The 14512-nt window shown below is 38.0% G+C and overlaps 2 protein-coding genes across 2 annotated transcripts; one reads left to right on the forward strand and one right to left on the reverse strand.

The window, feature by feature from the left end:
• Positions 1-6055: 6055 nt before the first annotated feature.
• Positions 6056-10174, forward strand: LOC140891287 (ribosome biogenesis regulatory protein homolog). Its single transcript, XM_073299708.1, has 8 exons — positions 6056-6327; positions 6426-6576; positions 7552-7603; positions 7732-7860; positions 8174-8291; positions 9312-9495; positions 9584-9697; positions 9786-10174. The coding sequence occupies exons 1-8, from the start codon at positions 6221-6223 to the stop codon at positions 9975-9977; spliced, it is 1047 nt and encodes a 348-aa protein (XP_073155809.1). The 5' UTR covers positions 6056-6220; the 3' UTR covers positions 9978-10174.
• Positions 10175-10366: 192 nt separating this feature from the next.
• Positions 10367-14409, reverse strand: LOC140887592 (DEAD-box ATP-dependent RNA helicase 52C-like). Its single transcript, XM_073294935.1, has 6 exons — positions 13704-14409; positions 13117-13200; positions 12393-12635; positions 11704-11877; positions 11492-11605; positions 10367-11205 (listed from the first exon to the last, which is right to left on the reverse strand). Exons 1-6 carry the CDS (start codon positions 14292-14294, stop codon positions 10612-10614), a joined length of 1800 nt encoding a protein of 599 aa, XP_073151036.1. The 5' UTR covers positions 14295-14409; the 3' UTR covers positions 10367-10611.
• Positions 14410-14512: the final 103 nt, after the last annotated feature.

Below are 14512 nucleotides of genomic sequence, written 5' to 3' on the forward strand. Positions count from 1 at the left end.
TATTTGATGAAATATAAGTCTGAAGCATTTGAAAAGTTCAAAGAATTCAAGGCTGAAGTAGAGAACAAACTAGGAAAAAGTATTAAAGCACTTCGATCGGATTGAGGTGGAGAATACTTAAGTACCGAGTTTTTGGACTATCTAAAAGAGAATGGGATTCTCTCTCAGTGGACTCCTCCTATGACACCTCAGCTCAATGGTGTTTCGGAGCGTTGAAATCGAACTTTGTTGGACATGGTTCGATCCATGATGAGCTTCACTGAGATCCCACCTTCGTTTTGGGGCTATGCGCTTGAAACGGCGGTATTGTTGTTGAACAATGTCCACATTAAAGTAGTGGATAAAACTCCATATGAGTTATGGAATGGCAAAGCTCCTAAGTATTCGTACTTAAGGATTTGGGGATGTCCTGCTTACGTGAAGCAGACAGTGGGAGATAAGTTGGATAGTCGTTCCACCTTATGTTATTTTGTAGGATATCCGAAGAATTCAATCGGATATTATTTCTATCATCCTAATGAAACAAAAGTGTTTGTTTCGAGGAATGCCACCTTCATGGAGAAGGAGTTCTTACTTGATAAGAAAGGCAAGATGATGGAACTCGAAGAAATTCGAGAAGAACCCGAGATACAAAATAACGATCCTACACCTCAGGATCCATTGATTGACATGCCTATTCCTAGAAGATCCGAGAGGACTTCTAGACCTCCTATACGATATGGTCTTCTTCTTGAAGGGGATCAAAGTGAACCCGACATTGGATGTGATCCAAGAAACTTCAAGGAAGCAATTTCTGATGCGGATTCGAATTTATGGCTTGATGCTATGCAGTCGGAAATAGACTCGATGCATACAAACCAAGTTTGGTCTTTAGTAGATCCTCTCGATGAAATAGTTTTAATAGGGTGTAAATGGATCTACAAGAGAAAACTTGGGCCTGATGATAAGGTATTGACCTACAAGGCACGATTGGTCGCAAAAGGTTATACTCAAAGATAAGGAGTTGACTATGATGAAACCTTTTCACCAGTTGCAATGTTCAAGTCCATAAGAATCCTTATTGCCATAGCAGCTTGGTATGACTATGAGATATGGAAAATGGATGTGAAGACTGCATTCCTTAATGGAAACATTAAGAAAGAGATCTATATGATGCAGCCCGAGGGATTCACATCTATGGAAAGCGAGCATAAGGTATGCAAGCTTCAGAGATCAATATATGGTCTCAAACAAGCATCAAGAAGTTGGAACCAGAAATTTGATGAAACAATAAAGGACTTTGGTTTCATCAAAAATCCGGAAGAACCGTGCGTGTACAAGAAAGTAGTTAAGGATGCGGTGACGTTCTTAGTGCTTTATGTTGATGACATCCTACTCATTGGGAATGACGTAGGGATGTTGCAGTCAACAAAGATATGGTTATCAGGTAGATTCTCGATGAAGGATTTGGGTGAGGCCTCCTATATTCTAGGGATACAGATCTATAGAGATAGATCTAAGAGAATGATAGGACTCACTCAAGCAACCTACATCGACACTATCTTGAAAAAGTTTTCAATGGATGAGTCCAAGAGAGGACATCTACCTATGTGTCATGGAGTTTCTCTATCCAAGTCTATGTGTCCCAAGACTGATGAAGAGATAGAGAAAATGACACACATACCATATGCGTCAGCCATAGGTAGTATTATGTATGAGATGATATCTACCAGACCGGATGTAGCCTTTGCTCTGAGTGTCACGAGCAGATATCAGGCCAACCCCGGTCAAATGCATTGGAAAGCCGTGAAGGATATTCTTAAGTACTTAAGAAGGACTAAGAATGTATTCATGGTTTATGGAGGAAGAGAATTGAAATTAGAAGGCTATACCGACTCTAGCTTCCAAAGCGACGTGGATGACTCGAAGTCAACCTCTGGATTTGTATTCATGCTCAATGGCGGTGCTGTCTCTTGGAAGAGTTCCAAGCAGGACACCACAGCGGATTCTACCACTGAGGCAGAATACATTGCAGCATCAGCTGCTGCTAAAGAGGCCGTTTGGATGAGGAATTTCGTCCAAGAGTTGGGCGTAATTCATGAAGCTGTTGGTCCAGTCCCGGTGTACTGCGACAACACTGGTGCCGTTGCTCAGGCAAAGAAACCAAGGTCTCATCAAAGATCCAAACACATACTGAGAAAATACCACATCATCCGGGAGATTGTGGAAAGAGGAGACATCACTGTCGAGAGAGTGACCTCTACAGACAATATCGCTGATCCACTTACTAAGCCCTTGCCAGGACCATTGTTTGACAAACATCGCGAAGCAATGAGATTACGTAGTATGACTAGTTGGCTTTAGGGGAAGTGGGAGATTGAAAGAGTGGGTGCCCGGTTAGCCAACTTGTGGCTAAGGGCTTTTATGACTCTATGTATAAACAATCTTTATTTAATATAATTTACATTCATTAATGGCATTTTCTTTATCTTTCTTCATATTGTTATATTGTGATATACTATTGTTGTTTTGATAAAGACCTTGAATATACTATAGTGTAAGTAAGATGAGATAGTGAATAAAGAGAGATCACTATTATGAAACACATCTTATAGTCACTGTATATTCTAAACAGTTCCTAGTCAATTGAGCCATCCGCTAATAAGGATAAGGATCGCTCGAGATTGAGACTAGCATTTGTGATGCCAAGTACCACGTTTCATTGGTAATGAACATGGAGATGTTCAAAGGATGCAAATGGATATTCATATGATGAATGATCGAACTACCCTATTCGGACTTTCCAAGTGGTTATTATTATTTGAGTGGATAAGTCCGCGGTTTTGGTTGTACACCATTAGTCCTTACTATTTGAAACATCATTGAGACTCTATATGCTAGTACTATACTTTGACTCATTTACCAACTCTATGGGGGTCATCAGTTGTCAGGATTGGGTACAGTTACGACACATATAGGAGTCGATGCTTTGTTGTCAAGGATTCACCACACGCTTGCGAGTGTGGATATCCTATGCGATCTGAGGATATATTAGTGTGACAAATCTCTGGCCAGAGTACTCGATGTGATTTAGGTTACTTGGTTTCCTAGTAGCACATGCGATGTCACTATTTGATCTTCAAGATGCATTGCATAGTTATTAAATCTCGAACGACTCTCGATGTACCAAAGGTTTTTGATTCGATCGGGATATATGGATGAAGGGACTGTACTGTACGCTAACCAAAACTTACTGGTTCTTGCAGGCACTATCAGTGATACCTAGGGAATCATGGGGCGATGTTGCTAGACGCTCTTACCATGATTCGATGGGTAAGTCGAAAATTGTTGTTCCGAGTCACAAGGAGTTGTGAGCCCACGGCTAGCTGTATCCCTGAACCATTGAGGGTCACACAAGTAATGGATTACTAAACCCCGTTGAGATAGTTAAATTTAAAGAGTTAAATTTAACGAAAGAGAAGTTGGACTTCTTAATTAAAGGGAGTGAAATTTCCTAAAATGACATAGAGATGGACATTTTTGGAAATCACTGAATTCGGATTCAGAAAAATTATCTTGACTTTAAAAGATGCAGAAATGGTTTTTGTGCACATTGGTGAAATCGGTTTATCAATCGGAGCCATGATGAATTTTATATTAATTTCTATAATAACGGGCTTGGCTTGTTGGGCTTAAGTTATGGATTATGGGCCCTAAGGAGTTAGAGTCCTAATAGAGATATAACTTAATCCAGTCTAGAAATTATATATAAATACATGTGAAGTTTTCAAAAACACTACATTAATTCCTACTTGGTATTTTCGAAAATCACATAAAATAAGAGGGTTTTTTCGAAAATCCTCTCTCCCTTTTGAGAAAATTCAGTCTGTGATTTTTCTGAAAAGTCACTTTCTGAATTGACAGATCAAATCTGTTTATTCTCTACGATAAACATTTGATTAATTTCTAGTGCAATCAATCAGAGGGTTTCTGTTTTCTATTCGTGGACCTGATTCCGGAGATTGATCGAGCGAGTCATCGGTTCCCGGGATTTACAACAAGAACAGATTAAATCTGTTGGAGTCCATAATCAAGACTTAGCTTGAAGAGGTAAAATATTAATTATTATTATTATTATTATTTTACTTGCATAATTTAATCGTTAGGATTTGATATCCATGATATGGAATTGTTCCATATAAAATTTTTAAACTTCCGCTGCACCGGGTATCAAATCGATTTGATCGTGAGAGCGACACATGTTCCAACAGCCTCAACATTGAACTGGACGAATAAGATGACAACAAACAGTTTGACAGACCATCTCTGGTATTTTGGTCATATCTTACAGCTTGGTTATCCAAATGGAATGATTCATTATGTGTTGCAAAGATAAGAACTTGATCTACAAATCATCTTCACAAGTAGATGTCTGAATCGGAGCATAAATAACTAGGGGTGGATATTTTGGTATACCGTATCAAAAATATTGATATGAAAAAAATTCATACCGATATCGATATCGAAACTAGTTGAGCGAACCAGTTGAGCGAGATCATTTGAAGAACCATATCATATAATCAGTTCCAATACAACATTGAGAAGATCAAACAACAGTCCATAAATACAACATTGAGAAGATCAAACAATTGCTCATAAATACAACATTGGGAAGAACAAATAACTACTTTTCATGAGGATTAAATGCATGAGTAGCCTATATAAAGAAGATCAAATGAAATGAAAAAATATACACCATAAGGGACGTTCAAAACAAATATATAAGCTACTTGAGAGTTTGCCCTTGGTGTGAAGAACACAACAGATTTCTCGAGCCTTCGCAGTCTAGTTCTTCACATCTTAACTCACTCTCACACATATAAAAGATGATTTGTAAAGATTATTTGAGTGAGAGTCTTCACACAAAGACATTAAAGATTGTGCTTGTAATCTTGACATAAGAGACGTAAAACATTATGCGGGTTGTGAGGTTGATGCCTACAATCGAAAGTGCTAGGAGTTCTGACTTAGGCGATGAGATAAGTCCTACGATTGGAGTGAGTTGTATACAAGACGTTGTATAAACCAAAGTCTTCTAGTGGATCCTTTCCTCGTGGAAGAAGTGGTGACGTAGGAGTTTTGTCTCCGAACATCCATAAACAAATTCGTGCCTCATTTATTTATCGTGTTACTTACTTTTGCTATTGTTTTTAAGATGCATTGTTGAATCATTTTATGTGTTCTTCAAATACCAAAATCTTGCATATCTTTAAAATGATTACAAAATATTTAATCGGTTTCTACGAATGATTATTTTGAGTGTTTTGGTTTGAAAACCAAACTCGATTTAATTCATCGGTGTTTAATATTTCAAGAACGAGCTATTGTAGCTAAAAAAAATCTCCCAAAATCGATCGTAACATTATATATTAAAATTTAGTATAAAAGATTTCATATCAATATAAACAATGCATATCATTGATATTTCATTTTGCTTGTTTTATTTTCATGATTACATGTGTTTATTGTCAATGTCAATTATATATTTTTTCAATTTTTTTCTATAATTAATTTGTTCAACTACAATTTTATTAACATCATCAATATGATTACATGAGCTAGTTTGGATATAAAAGTATTTTACTTTAAAAAAATTGCATTTTTAAGTTAAATTTTAAAGTATTTTTTTAAGTTAAAGCTATAATAATTTTGTGTTTGGATAAATAGATTGAAATCATTTTTTTTAAGTTGAGTTTTAAAAAAAACATTTGTAAAACTATAAATATGAGCTTTAAAAAAAGACTTATTTTGGATTAATTGAATGCTTATAAAGAACGATAAAAAAGTATTCTTAAAGAACTTCAAATCTATCCAAACACATTTAAAACAATAAAAGCATTTATTTAAATTTTTTTTTTCTATTTTGACTTCTTAATTCAAACGCACTCGTAATCTCGTGTTAATTCCATAGCGTTAGTTAAATATTTTTGGGTAAGAAACACAATTAAAATCATTAGTAGAAAACGAGAGCCGGATGTTGAACTAAAAGACCATATTTGAAACGAGATATCGGATTCGGAAGACAAACCAATTAACAAAAAGTTTTGGGCCAAAATGAATGTTCAGTTTCACGATCCTACATACCCATCAACGCTAAAACCCTAGTCTTGCTGCGGCCATCTCTCAGTCGTCACCCACGCCGTTCCCTGTGCCTGCGCCGCCGCCATCCTAGCCTATCGTCATGGCTGATTTCCTACAGGATATGCCGGAGAAACAATTCCAAATCGACCTAGGAAACCTTATGGCGTTCGACCCACACTACCACTTTGTCTCTCCTACCTCTTCCAGGTTGCTGTCTCTGGTTATTAAGTCTTCTGTTTGGTTGAATTACTTTTCAGTATTTGTTTCTAGTGTTCTATTTGTTGATAGCTGTTATTGTTGTACAGAGAGGATGTGGTGAAGGAGGTCCTTGAAGAGGGCACGAGGTTAGCTCAAGCGGTTGTGGACGCCCTCTTCAGTTTGCCTTCAACTGAAGACCCAGCTGGTCCCATTGTAGAGTTGCCTAAACCAACTACCAGATTACCAAGAGAGAAGCCGGTGAGTTGTTTTTCTTATCTTATTTTCCCCTATTCGCTAATTTTAGTGGAAGTCAATAAACCTGTTACAGGAGGCATACAAGTAGAGAACTTGAGGGAAAGAATATGAAAAGAAAGTAATCTCTTTGTTAGAGTTTTTTTTTTATAAAAGAATATAATATTAGTAATAGAATTGAAGGTACTTGTTAGATAGGAGGAAAGAGGAAGGGAATTGAGGTGAAACTGAAACTAGATCAAATTATCAGGATTTTATGATACCTACCTAAGTGTAACTCTCCTGCTTATGATTGGTGATCTTATTGGTTGGATGTGGGTCGTGACCTTGAAATTGCAGCAGTACCAAGAGAGAAGCTGGTGAGCTGTCCTCTATTCGGGAATTTTAGTGGAAGTCAAGAAACCTGTTACAGGAGGCAGAAAAGTAGAGAGCTTGAAAGAGAAATAGAACATATGTTCACTTTCGGCAAGTAAACCGAGTACTATGTCAAGTGCAGTAGTTTCCAGAGATTAAGCAAATAGCCGGTTAAGGTTTTACGTGAAATTTTGGACATTTTGTTATCTGGAATTGTTTATCTTATTCCCAAAACTTAAAGAGCTATCACTTGGTGTTTCTTTGGCATAACTATTGTATGAAGAAAGATTCAGGATACACATGAAGAAAAGCCAAAGGCCTAACTGTTAAATGGTGGCAGTCTTTTCTCCTGCATTCTATGCCTGATCACTTTTGTCTACCTCAATACATTCAAGACGTAGTGAGACTAGTAGCAAGATTGCTGACTTATAGAATGATTTCCCCCCTTAAATGTAGAAATCCTATCCTAATGGAAAGTTTTTCATCATATCTTCAGCGCTATTATTTATTGCAGTGTTCAGTTAATGCTTCAGATAGTATAATCATAGTGTTTGTCTGATCTATACCTGTAACATGCTTCTTAAGAAATTGTTCTACTCACTATTTGTTATTTTTATGTGGTTTCAGTTTCCAAAGCCTAAGCCTCCGACAAAATGGGAATTGTTTGCTGCAAAGAAAGGTTATTGGATGTTTTAACCAATGTAGAAAAGGAGATGAGTTTGTTTGGCCCTGGCCAATAGCTCTGTGGCGTGAGTTGTTTGATATTGTATTGGGTTTAACCTATTCCTTACTAATATCATCATGCAGGTATACAAAATCGCAAGAAAGAAAAACTGGTCTTTGATGACAATACTGTCACTTGGAAGCGTCGCCACGGCTATGATCGAGTAAATGATGACAACGATATACCAATCATCGAGGCTAAAGCCACTGACGGTATATATTTTTATAATCAATATCTTCTCTTGCTCTTTTCAAGTTCAACCATGCTTTGCTGAAAGTGATGGAGCAATCTGGTCCACTACTATTTAACTTGCCAAGTTTCAGCTTAAAAACTAGCCCCAAACTTGCAGGCAGTATCTGGTGAAAGCTGTTTAACTTTCTATAATCAAACCAGCATCTATGGTTGAAAGCTTTCTGTAGGATGATTCACGATATTACTCCTCGTTTTATCATGCTTTTTAGGAGATTAGTTCTGAATGGTAGTAATAGTCGTCATCATGAATATTTACATTTTTTAATTTTACAGAACTGGGTAAAGATCCCTTTGCTGAGAGACGGAAAGAGAAGAAAGGCAGAGTTGATAAACAGGAGAAAAATCGGTTACACAACTTGAAACAAGTGGCGAAAGTTGGTGCCTTACCAAGGTTTTATTTTCACTCTTCTTCAAATACCTAATTGACATTAGGAAAAGTTCTTTTCCATTAATTAGATTCATGGTTTGAATGTGGACACTCGGAACCACAAGTCCACAACGTGTCAGTTAGAAAAGGCATCACTCATACAGATAATGATATTAATATATTTACCTTTAAGATCTATAAAATTAGCACAAGTTTATAGACCTTTGAGGTCAATGAGTGGGAGGAATTACTGCTATATGAATTCATTGCCTCTGTCAACAATGCAAGTTGTAGATCCTTAGAATGGCTGCTGATTAGTACTAGTTGAATGGCTTACATTGGTCATCTGAAGGGGGGAAGAACAGTTGCAAAATGTCTGTTTAGAGGACTTTGATATCATGATATGGTGTGTGAGTATTTGCCTTATCTTTAACCAAGGCAAAGACAGGTGTCTGGAGTTATTATCTGATGTTCCATAGGCGATGAAGTCTGGTTGTGATAAGTAAATCATGAATTACAAGACTGGGTTTGGATTGACTCGACTGTGAATTTAATAATGCGAATGTTGGAGAGAGAGGAAATAATGGAATGGACTTGATTATGGGGCTGACAGAAGAACATGGTCTTGGAGGTTGCACTGTTTATTGAAAGATTGGTCCTAGTAATGTTGATATTGCCGACTTATGGAACATCATATAAAGTAGTCATAAACAATGTTTACAGAAGTGCGTTCTTATAGTGCATTTTCATGTAAACTTTTAAGTTGTAGAAATATTTCACATGCCAACAGATGCAACACCTTTTGGGTGGGGGGGGGGATGGGGGGCAACTATGAGTGGTTAAAATAAAATTATCACAAGGGCAACTTGCACTATGATGCATGCAAACTGTTGAACAATAATGAAAACAAATAAACTAGTTTAATAACTGAAAATTGGATTATCATCCCTATGTTTAACATGTCTTTTCTTTAAAGATACACTTTGATGCCAAGGAGCTGCAATGATATCGCAACACTAAATATGAGTTTCTTAATGGCTGCAGCCACATTCAACTTGCTGCCACAGCTTTACCTATTACTGGAACCCAGTCAATGCCTAAGAAAGTTAGCAAGGACGAGCTACAGAATGTTGCTGGATTGGCTTCAACTGCGACAGCAAGTGGTGGAAAATTTGACAAGAAATTGCCAGGAGAAAAGCCCCCAAAGCATGAAAAGAAATACAGAAAGGTCCGGGCTACTGCCATGAAGTCCTTAAGCTTAATATATTTTAAGTTCAATATTAATGACTATTGATGATCTACATTTTTGCATGCAGTTCTTACCGGTTGTGGAAGGATCAGGAATGGGTGCCTTGGAAAAGCAGCAAACTGAGAAAATTCTGAACAGTTTGATCTCCAAAAATTCTCACGAGATACTCAATGTAGAAAAGGTGAGGTTTCTTTGCTGTTATCTTGTTTTCCCGTTGTCTGTCGTTAAGTTAACTCTTTTCTTAAATGATTTGGTGTTTTCGGGTGTAGGCTGTGAACATGTACAATGTGAAGAAGGAGAAGAGACAATATAAACGAGGTGGAACATCAAACACCTCAAACAAGTTGAAACCAGAGAGGAAATCTTTCAAGAAATCACCCTCGAACAAATCGAAGCTAGAGAAGAAATCTTTCAAGAAAACATCGAAAAAGGGGTCTCTGAGTAAAGGAAAATCGAAATGATAGTCATCTTTGCAATGGTATAGGACTTTCACATGGAATTTTCAACGGTATTTTCTTAATCTAGGGAAAAATGTGGTTACATATCTCTGATTTTCGTTAATTTTTTTCCTGTGTTTATGGTGCGATGTTTTCACATTCTCATAACCTTGGAAACTTCCATTGCCTGTTATTTTATGATTCAAATTGTTGCGGGTATACTTAAGGTTCAAACAAAAAGTTCAACAAATCACGAACCATGAGGAAAAATACGTTTTCTTTTTACAATCTTTCGCGTCTGGAAACAAATGCATTAATTATATGTACCCATTACAAAAAAATTGAAAAACATGAGCTTGAACTTTGGTTGAGAAAAATAAACAAAAAACTTAAAAAGTAACAAATGCATTAACTTCAATGTCAGGTTATCACAGCACCAACTTTTGAGCAACACAAAATCAAAATGGGGCACAATACAAAGTTACATGCATAGCAGCCCAGAGGCATTGCACGGGGCCAACACCGTAACTCAAAAAATGAAAATATTCCACCAAGTGTTTTTTTTTACCTGTATTCCCCGTTCCTATCTGCAACATTTGCTCAAAACCTGCGACAATTTACCAAAAAGAACTATGATTTCCCGTCCAACGGTGTCGAGCTAATCCCAACCACTAGCAACTACATGATCATAGTTGTACTCGTAAGCAGGCGAATGAGCACCAAATGAATCAGAATCAGGACGGTTGTCTGCAGCCTGAGCAATAGCACCAGACGAGTCTAAATAATAACCATTATACACGCCACCGGTTGGAGCGTTAGGATAGTAACTTGCAGCTTTGTCACCACATTGGCTTGAGTAGTCGTCATTGTGGGAATCTGCATAAAAACTGCTTCCATATGTGTTGCCATGATATTTACGACCACCATAGCGATTATTACCACCACCATCGTGAGATGTCTTCGCATACTGAACAAGCCATTCAGGAGTTTCTTGATTTGCTTCCCGCATTAGTTCAATCAATTCTTTTGCAAGGGGTGCATTTTGTTCACTGAAAAATGCAGTTGCCAAGCCAGATTTGCCTGCACGACCAGTTCGGCCTATCCTGTGCACATAGCTGTCTATTACCTTCGGCAAGTCGAAGTTTATGACGTGGGCAACCTGTGGAATGTCGAGTCCACGTGAAGCAACGTCCGTAGCCACGAGAATCGGTGTTCGGCCATTCTTGAATGATCTTAGTGCTCTCTCCCTCTCCTGCACATCAATTAAAAGACGAGTGTAAAAAAGGGTTGCAACATGTTAACAGAAGTCAGTACTAAAATTAGTTTGAATTTCTACCGAGTATGAATCTATGATATATATTTGTGCGAGAACTCATCCGTATATTCAGTAATTAGAATCAGTAATTGGGTATGACCGTTCAAAGCTCCCTTTCAAGTCAAATCTATAACACAATAATATGCAATATTCCAAGAGATAAGATCCTCAAATTATCACTACATGAAGAGATTCTTCAAGGAGAATAAAGATGACAGCCAACCATTTGCACTTTGTCACCATGAATGGCAGCAGCGGGGAAAGCATTTCTGCACAACCATTTTTCTAGTGCATCCGCGCCTCTTTTTGTCTCCACAAAGACTAGGGTTAAAGCATTCTGCATGTGACCAACATATCGACCAAAAATGTTTCAAAATCAATATGATTGCACCTGATAAGATAGCAAGTGAAGAAACAAAAATGCCAATGAAGAACCTTTGTGGGGCTCAACTTATTTGCCTTTTTTTGGGAGCAAAGGAGATTAATCAAATGGTCCCTTTTGTCCATGTCGCGAACAAATTCAACCCTTTGAACAATGAGATTGGTGCTGGAGCCAACTTTTCCCACCGATAGAAATACATGATTTTTCAGAAAATCTGACCCGAGCCTCTGCAGGCAATAAAATCGAAACAAGAATGTGATGATATCAAACCACTTGAGCAGTTGAAGGCACATAATGTTACAAAGCCAAGTCTTTGGCTTTTAACCGGAGACTTATATTCTGTTGAAAATCCATTGGCCTTATTTCAGAAAATAGCTCATTTTTCCATGCATAAAGTTTTAAAGTATAAATCATCTTTTATAACCTTAAATACTCAATCACCCTTGCTTTACATTTACCAAGCAATAGATACCAATACCCCTTTCCGGACTAAAGCCAGTTATAACATGCAGTGCCAGTAAACATGTGCATTGCCCTTTATGTTTTTGGCAACGTTTTTAGACAACCTCTCTTCTACCTCTGTACACAAGTAATACCTCAAAGCTAACACGAAAGACTAACAGACGATTAAGCATGTTGGCAGAAATAAGTACTGCAAGCTAACTGAAATAATGGCATTTTATTATATATTATACAAATGAATAAGATTTAACGAACAAAGTTAAGGATTCATGGGACAAACCCGGATTTCATCGGGAAATGTTGCGCTGAAAAGCATTGTCTGCCTAGAACCTGGTGGAGGCATTCCCATTTGCTGAACGATCTTCCGGATGTCACGCTCAAAGCCCATATCCAACATGCGGTCAGCCTCATCCAGTGTTAAATACTTGACATTTCTAAGGGAAACTTTTGATCTTTCTATCATATCCACCAAGCGACCAGGAGTGGCTACCAAGATATCCACGCCCTTTTCCAAATTTCGCAACTACAGAAGAAGAATTACAAGGGAGTGACATGAGGCTGCTAAAGCTAATACAGTATACAATACCATGAAACATGTTCAAAGAGCCAATTAATACATCATTATTCAAAATCGAAGTGAAACAAAGGAAAATTACAGATGAGTAGCAAACCCAATGTTTACATTCTACAGTATCACACAAGATAATATGAGCAAACATGTGTAAAATCAGTGAAAATCAGAGCAACTAATCTAGAAACAATACAAACATTCAATAACAGTAACTCAATCGCACATCATTCGAACATCCTAAAAGATAAACTCTAACAACATAAAAAAGCCAATATTCAGATCCCACAGCATCTGTAAGATGATTATGAAAATATATCTGTAGTGTACAGATAACCCACTTTTTACCACAAAGAAAAGTAACTGTAAGAGCCAAATCGTTAAAACTGCAGTCCAAAACAGCTTAGATCAAATGGGCAATAAATGAAATCCAAACCTGAGCAACAATCGGTGACCCACCATAAGCAACAACAACTCTGACTCCTGTTTGATACGAGAACTTTCTCGCCTCTTCAAAAATCTTAACAGACAAGCAGCACCATTAGAACTCTATCGAAGCTAAAACTAAAGTAGTTCAACCATCAAAAAATTAGAGCAAAAACAAGGGAGAAACCGAAAAGATAAATAGCAATAACTCCAATAATATAATAGGCATTCCCCATATTAGAGAGCCCAACAGCGAAAATGCTCCCGGTAAATGTGAATAACCAAATCCCGTCGTCAAATATCGGAAGAGAAGATTATGAGGCGAGAGAGAACCGGCAAATCATAGAAAAACCGAAGTGAAAACACATGATAAATTGATACAACCTCTTTTAACGCGAATATTCACTTGGTTTTTTTTTTTTTTGTCTCATACAGGCAGATAAACAGAAAAGTTCAGAAAATAACACATTATGCTACAGAAACGGCAGCCCATGAGAGGAAACGATGAAAAAAACAGAGAAAAATACTGCACTAAAAAAAAAAACAAAGAATAACGCAAATAAATTCAAACTGCAGATGGAAAATTTCCCAGCAGACCTGACAAGATAGCTCCCGAGTCGGAGCCAGTATGAGAGCGAGCGGAGAAGCAATAGTGACCCGGTTATTCATATTACCCACAAAACTGCGCGTCTGCCTGTGCTTCATAATAGCACTGATAATGGGGAAGCAAAAGGCGGCCGTCTTTCCAGACCCAGTCTGCGCAGACGCCATCAAGTCCCTCCCCGCCATGGCCACCGGAATGGCGTACCTCTGTATGGCAGTAGGGTTGACGTACTTGCACCTCTTTATGTTATCTTCCAACGCTCTACTGTAGAAACCCATCTCAGAAAACGACGTCTCCGGCGGCGGGACGTCAGCCCCCGTCACCTCCACCTTCATGTCATCATAGGCTCCGACATTGTTCACGATCACAGGCTCCTTCCCCAGTATTTCTCTTTCTTCTTCCGGTAAGACCTCAAGCTCGTCAAACTTCTCACAAATATCAAACGACGAGCGGTTGACTTGACGTTGTCGGGGACGATAAGGGCGGGTGGCGGGAATGGTGACGGTGAAGTCAGGTTGGTGACGGCGGTGCGACGGAGCCCAAGAAGATCGGGCGGAGCCGCCGGAAAACCACGGAAGCGACATGGAAAAGCACCGGAAGAGGAGCTGGAAATACGGAAATGATTGATTGCAAAGGGTTTTGCAAAGTTTTTCAAATGACAAAGAAAGCAAATACGGAAGTTGCAGGCTTCCTTTGATTCCTGTTCCCCCCACTACTACTTTCAGTTAGTTTTTTTACTTTTCTATGAAATTATTTATGATATTATTTTTTAATTTATTAAACTATTTCAAAACCTAATTGT

Source organism: Henckelia pumila, chromosome 3 (genome assembly GCF_033568475.1).
Source record: "Henckelia pumila isolate YLH828 chromosome 3, ASM3356847v2, whole genome shotgun sequence".
NCBI lineage: Eukaryota > Viridiplantae > Streptophyta > Magnoliopsida > Lamiales > Gesneriaceae > Henckelia > Henckelia pumila.

Excerpts from the sequence above, each read along its gene's own strand:
- LOC140891287 (XM_073299708.1), top strand. The coding sequence starts at position 6,221 with ATGGCTGATTTCCTACAGGATATGCCGGAGAAACAATTCCAAATCGAC. Across the intron at positions 6,328-6,425 it reads GTCTCTCCTACCTCTTCCAG|AGAGGATGTGGTGAAGGAGG; the intron begins GTTGCTGTCTCT and ends ATTGTTGTACAG. Across the intron at positions 6,577-7,551 it reads GATTACCAAGAGAGAAGCCG|TTTCCAAAGCCTAAGCCTCC; the intron begins GTGAGTTGTTTT and ends ATGTGGTTTCAG.
- LOC140887592 (XM_073294935.1), bottom strand. The coding sequence starts at position 14,294 with ATGTCGCTTCCGTGGTTTTCCGGCGGCTCCGCCCGATCTTCTTGGGCT. Across the intron at positions 11,606-11,703 it reads ATAAGTTGAGCCCCACAAAG|AATGCTTTAACCCTAGTCTT; the intron begins GTTCTTCATTGG and ends GGTCACATGCAG. Across the intron at positions 11,206-11,491 it reads ATGGTGACAAAGTGCAAATG|GAGAGGGAGAGAGCACTAAG; the intron begins GTTGGCTGTCAT and ends ATTGATGTGCAG.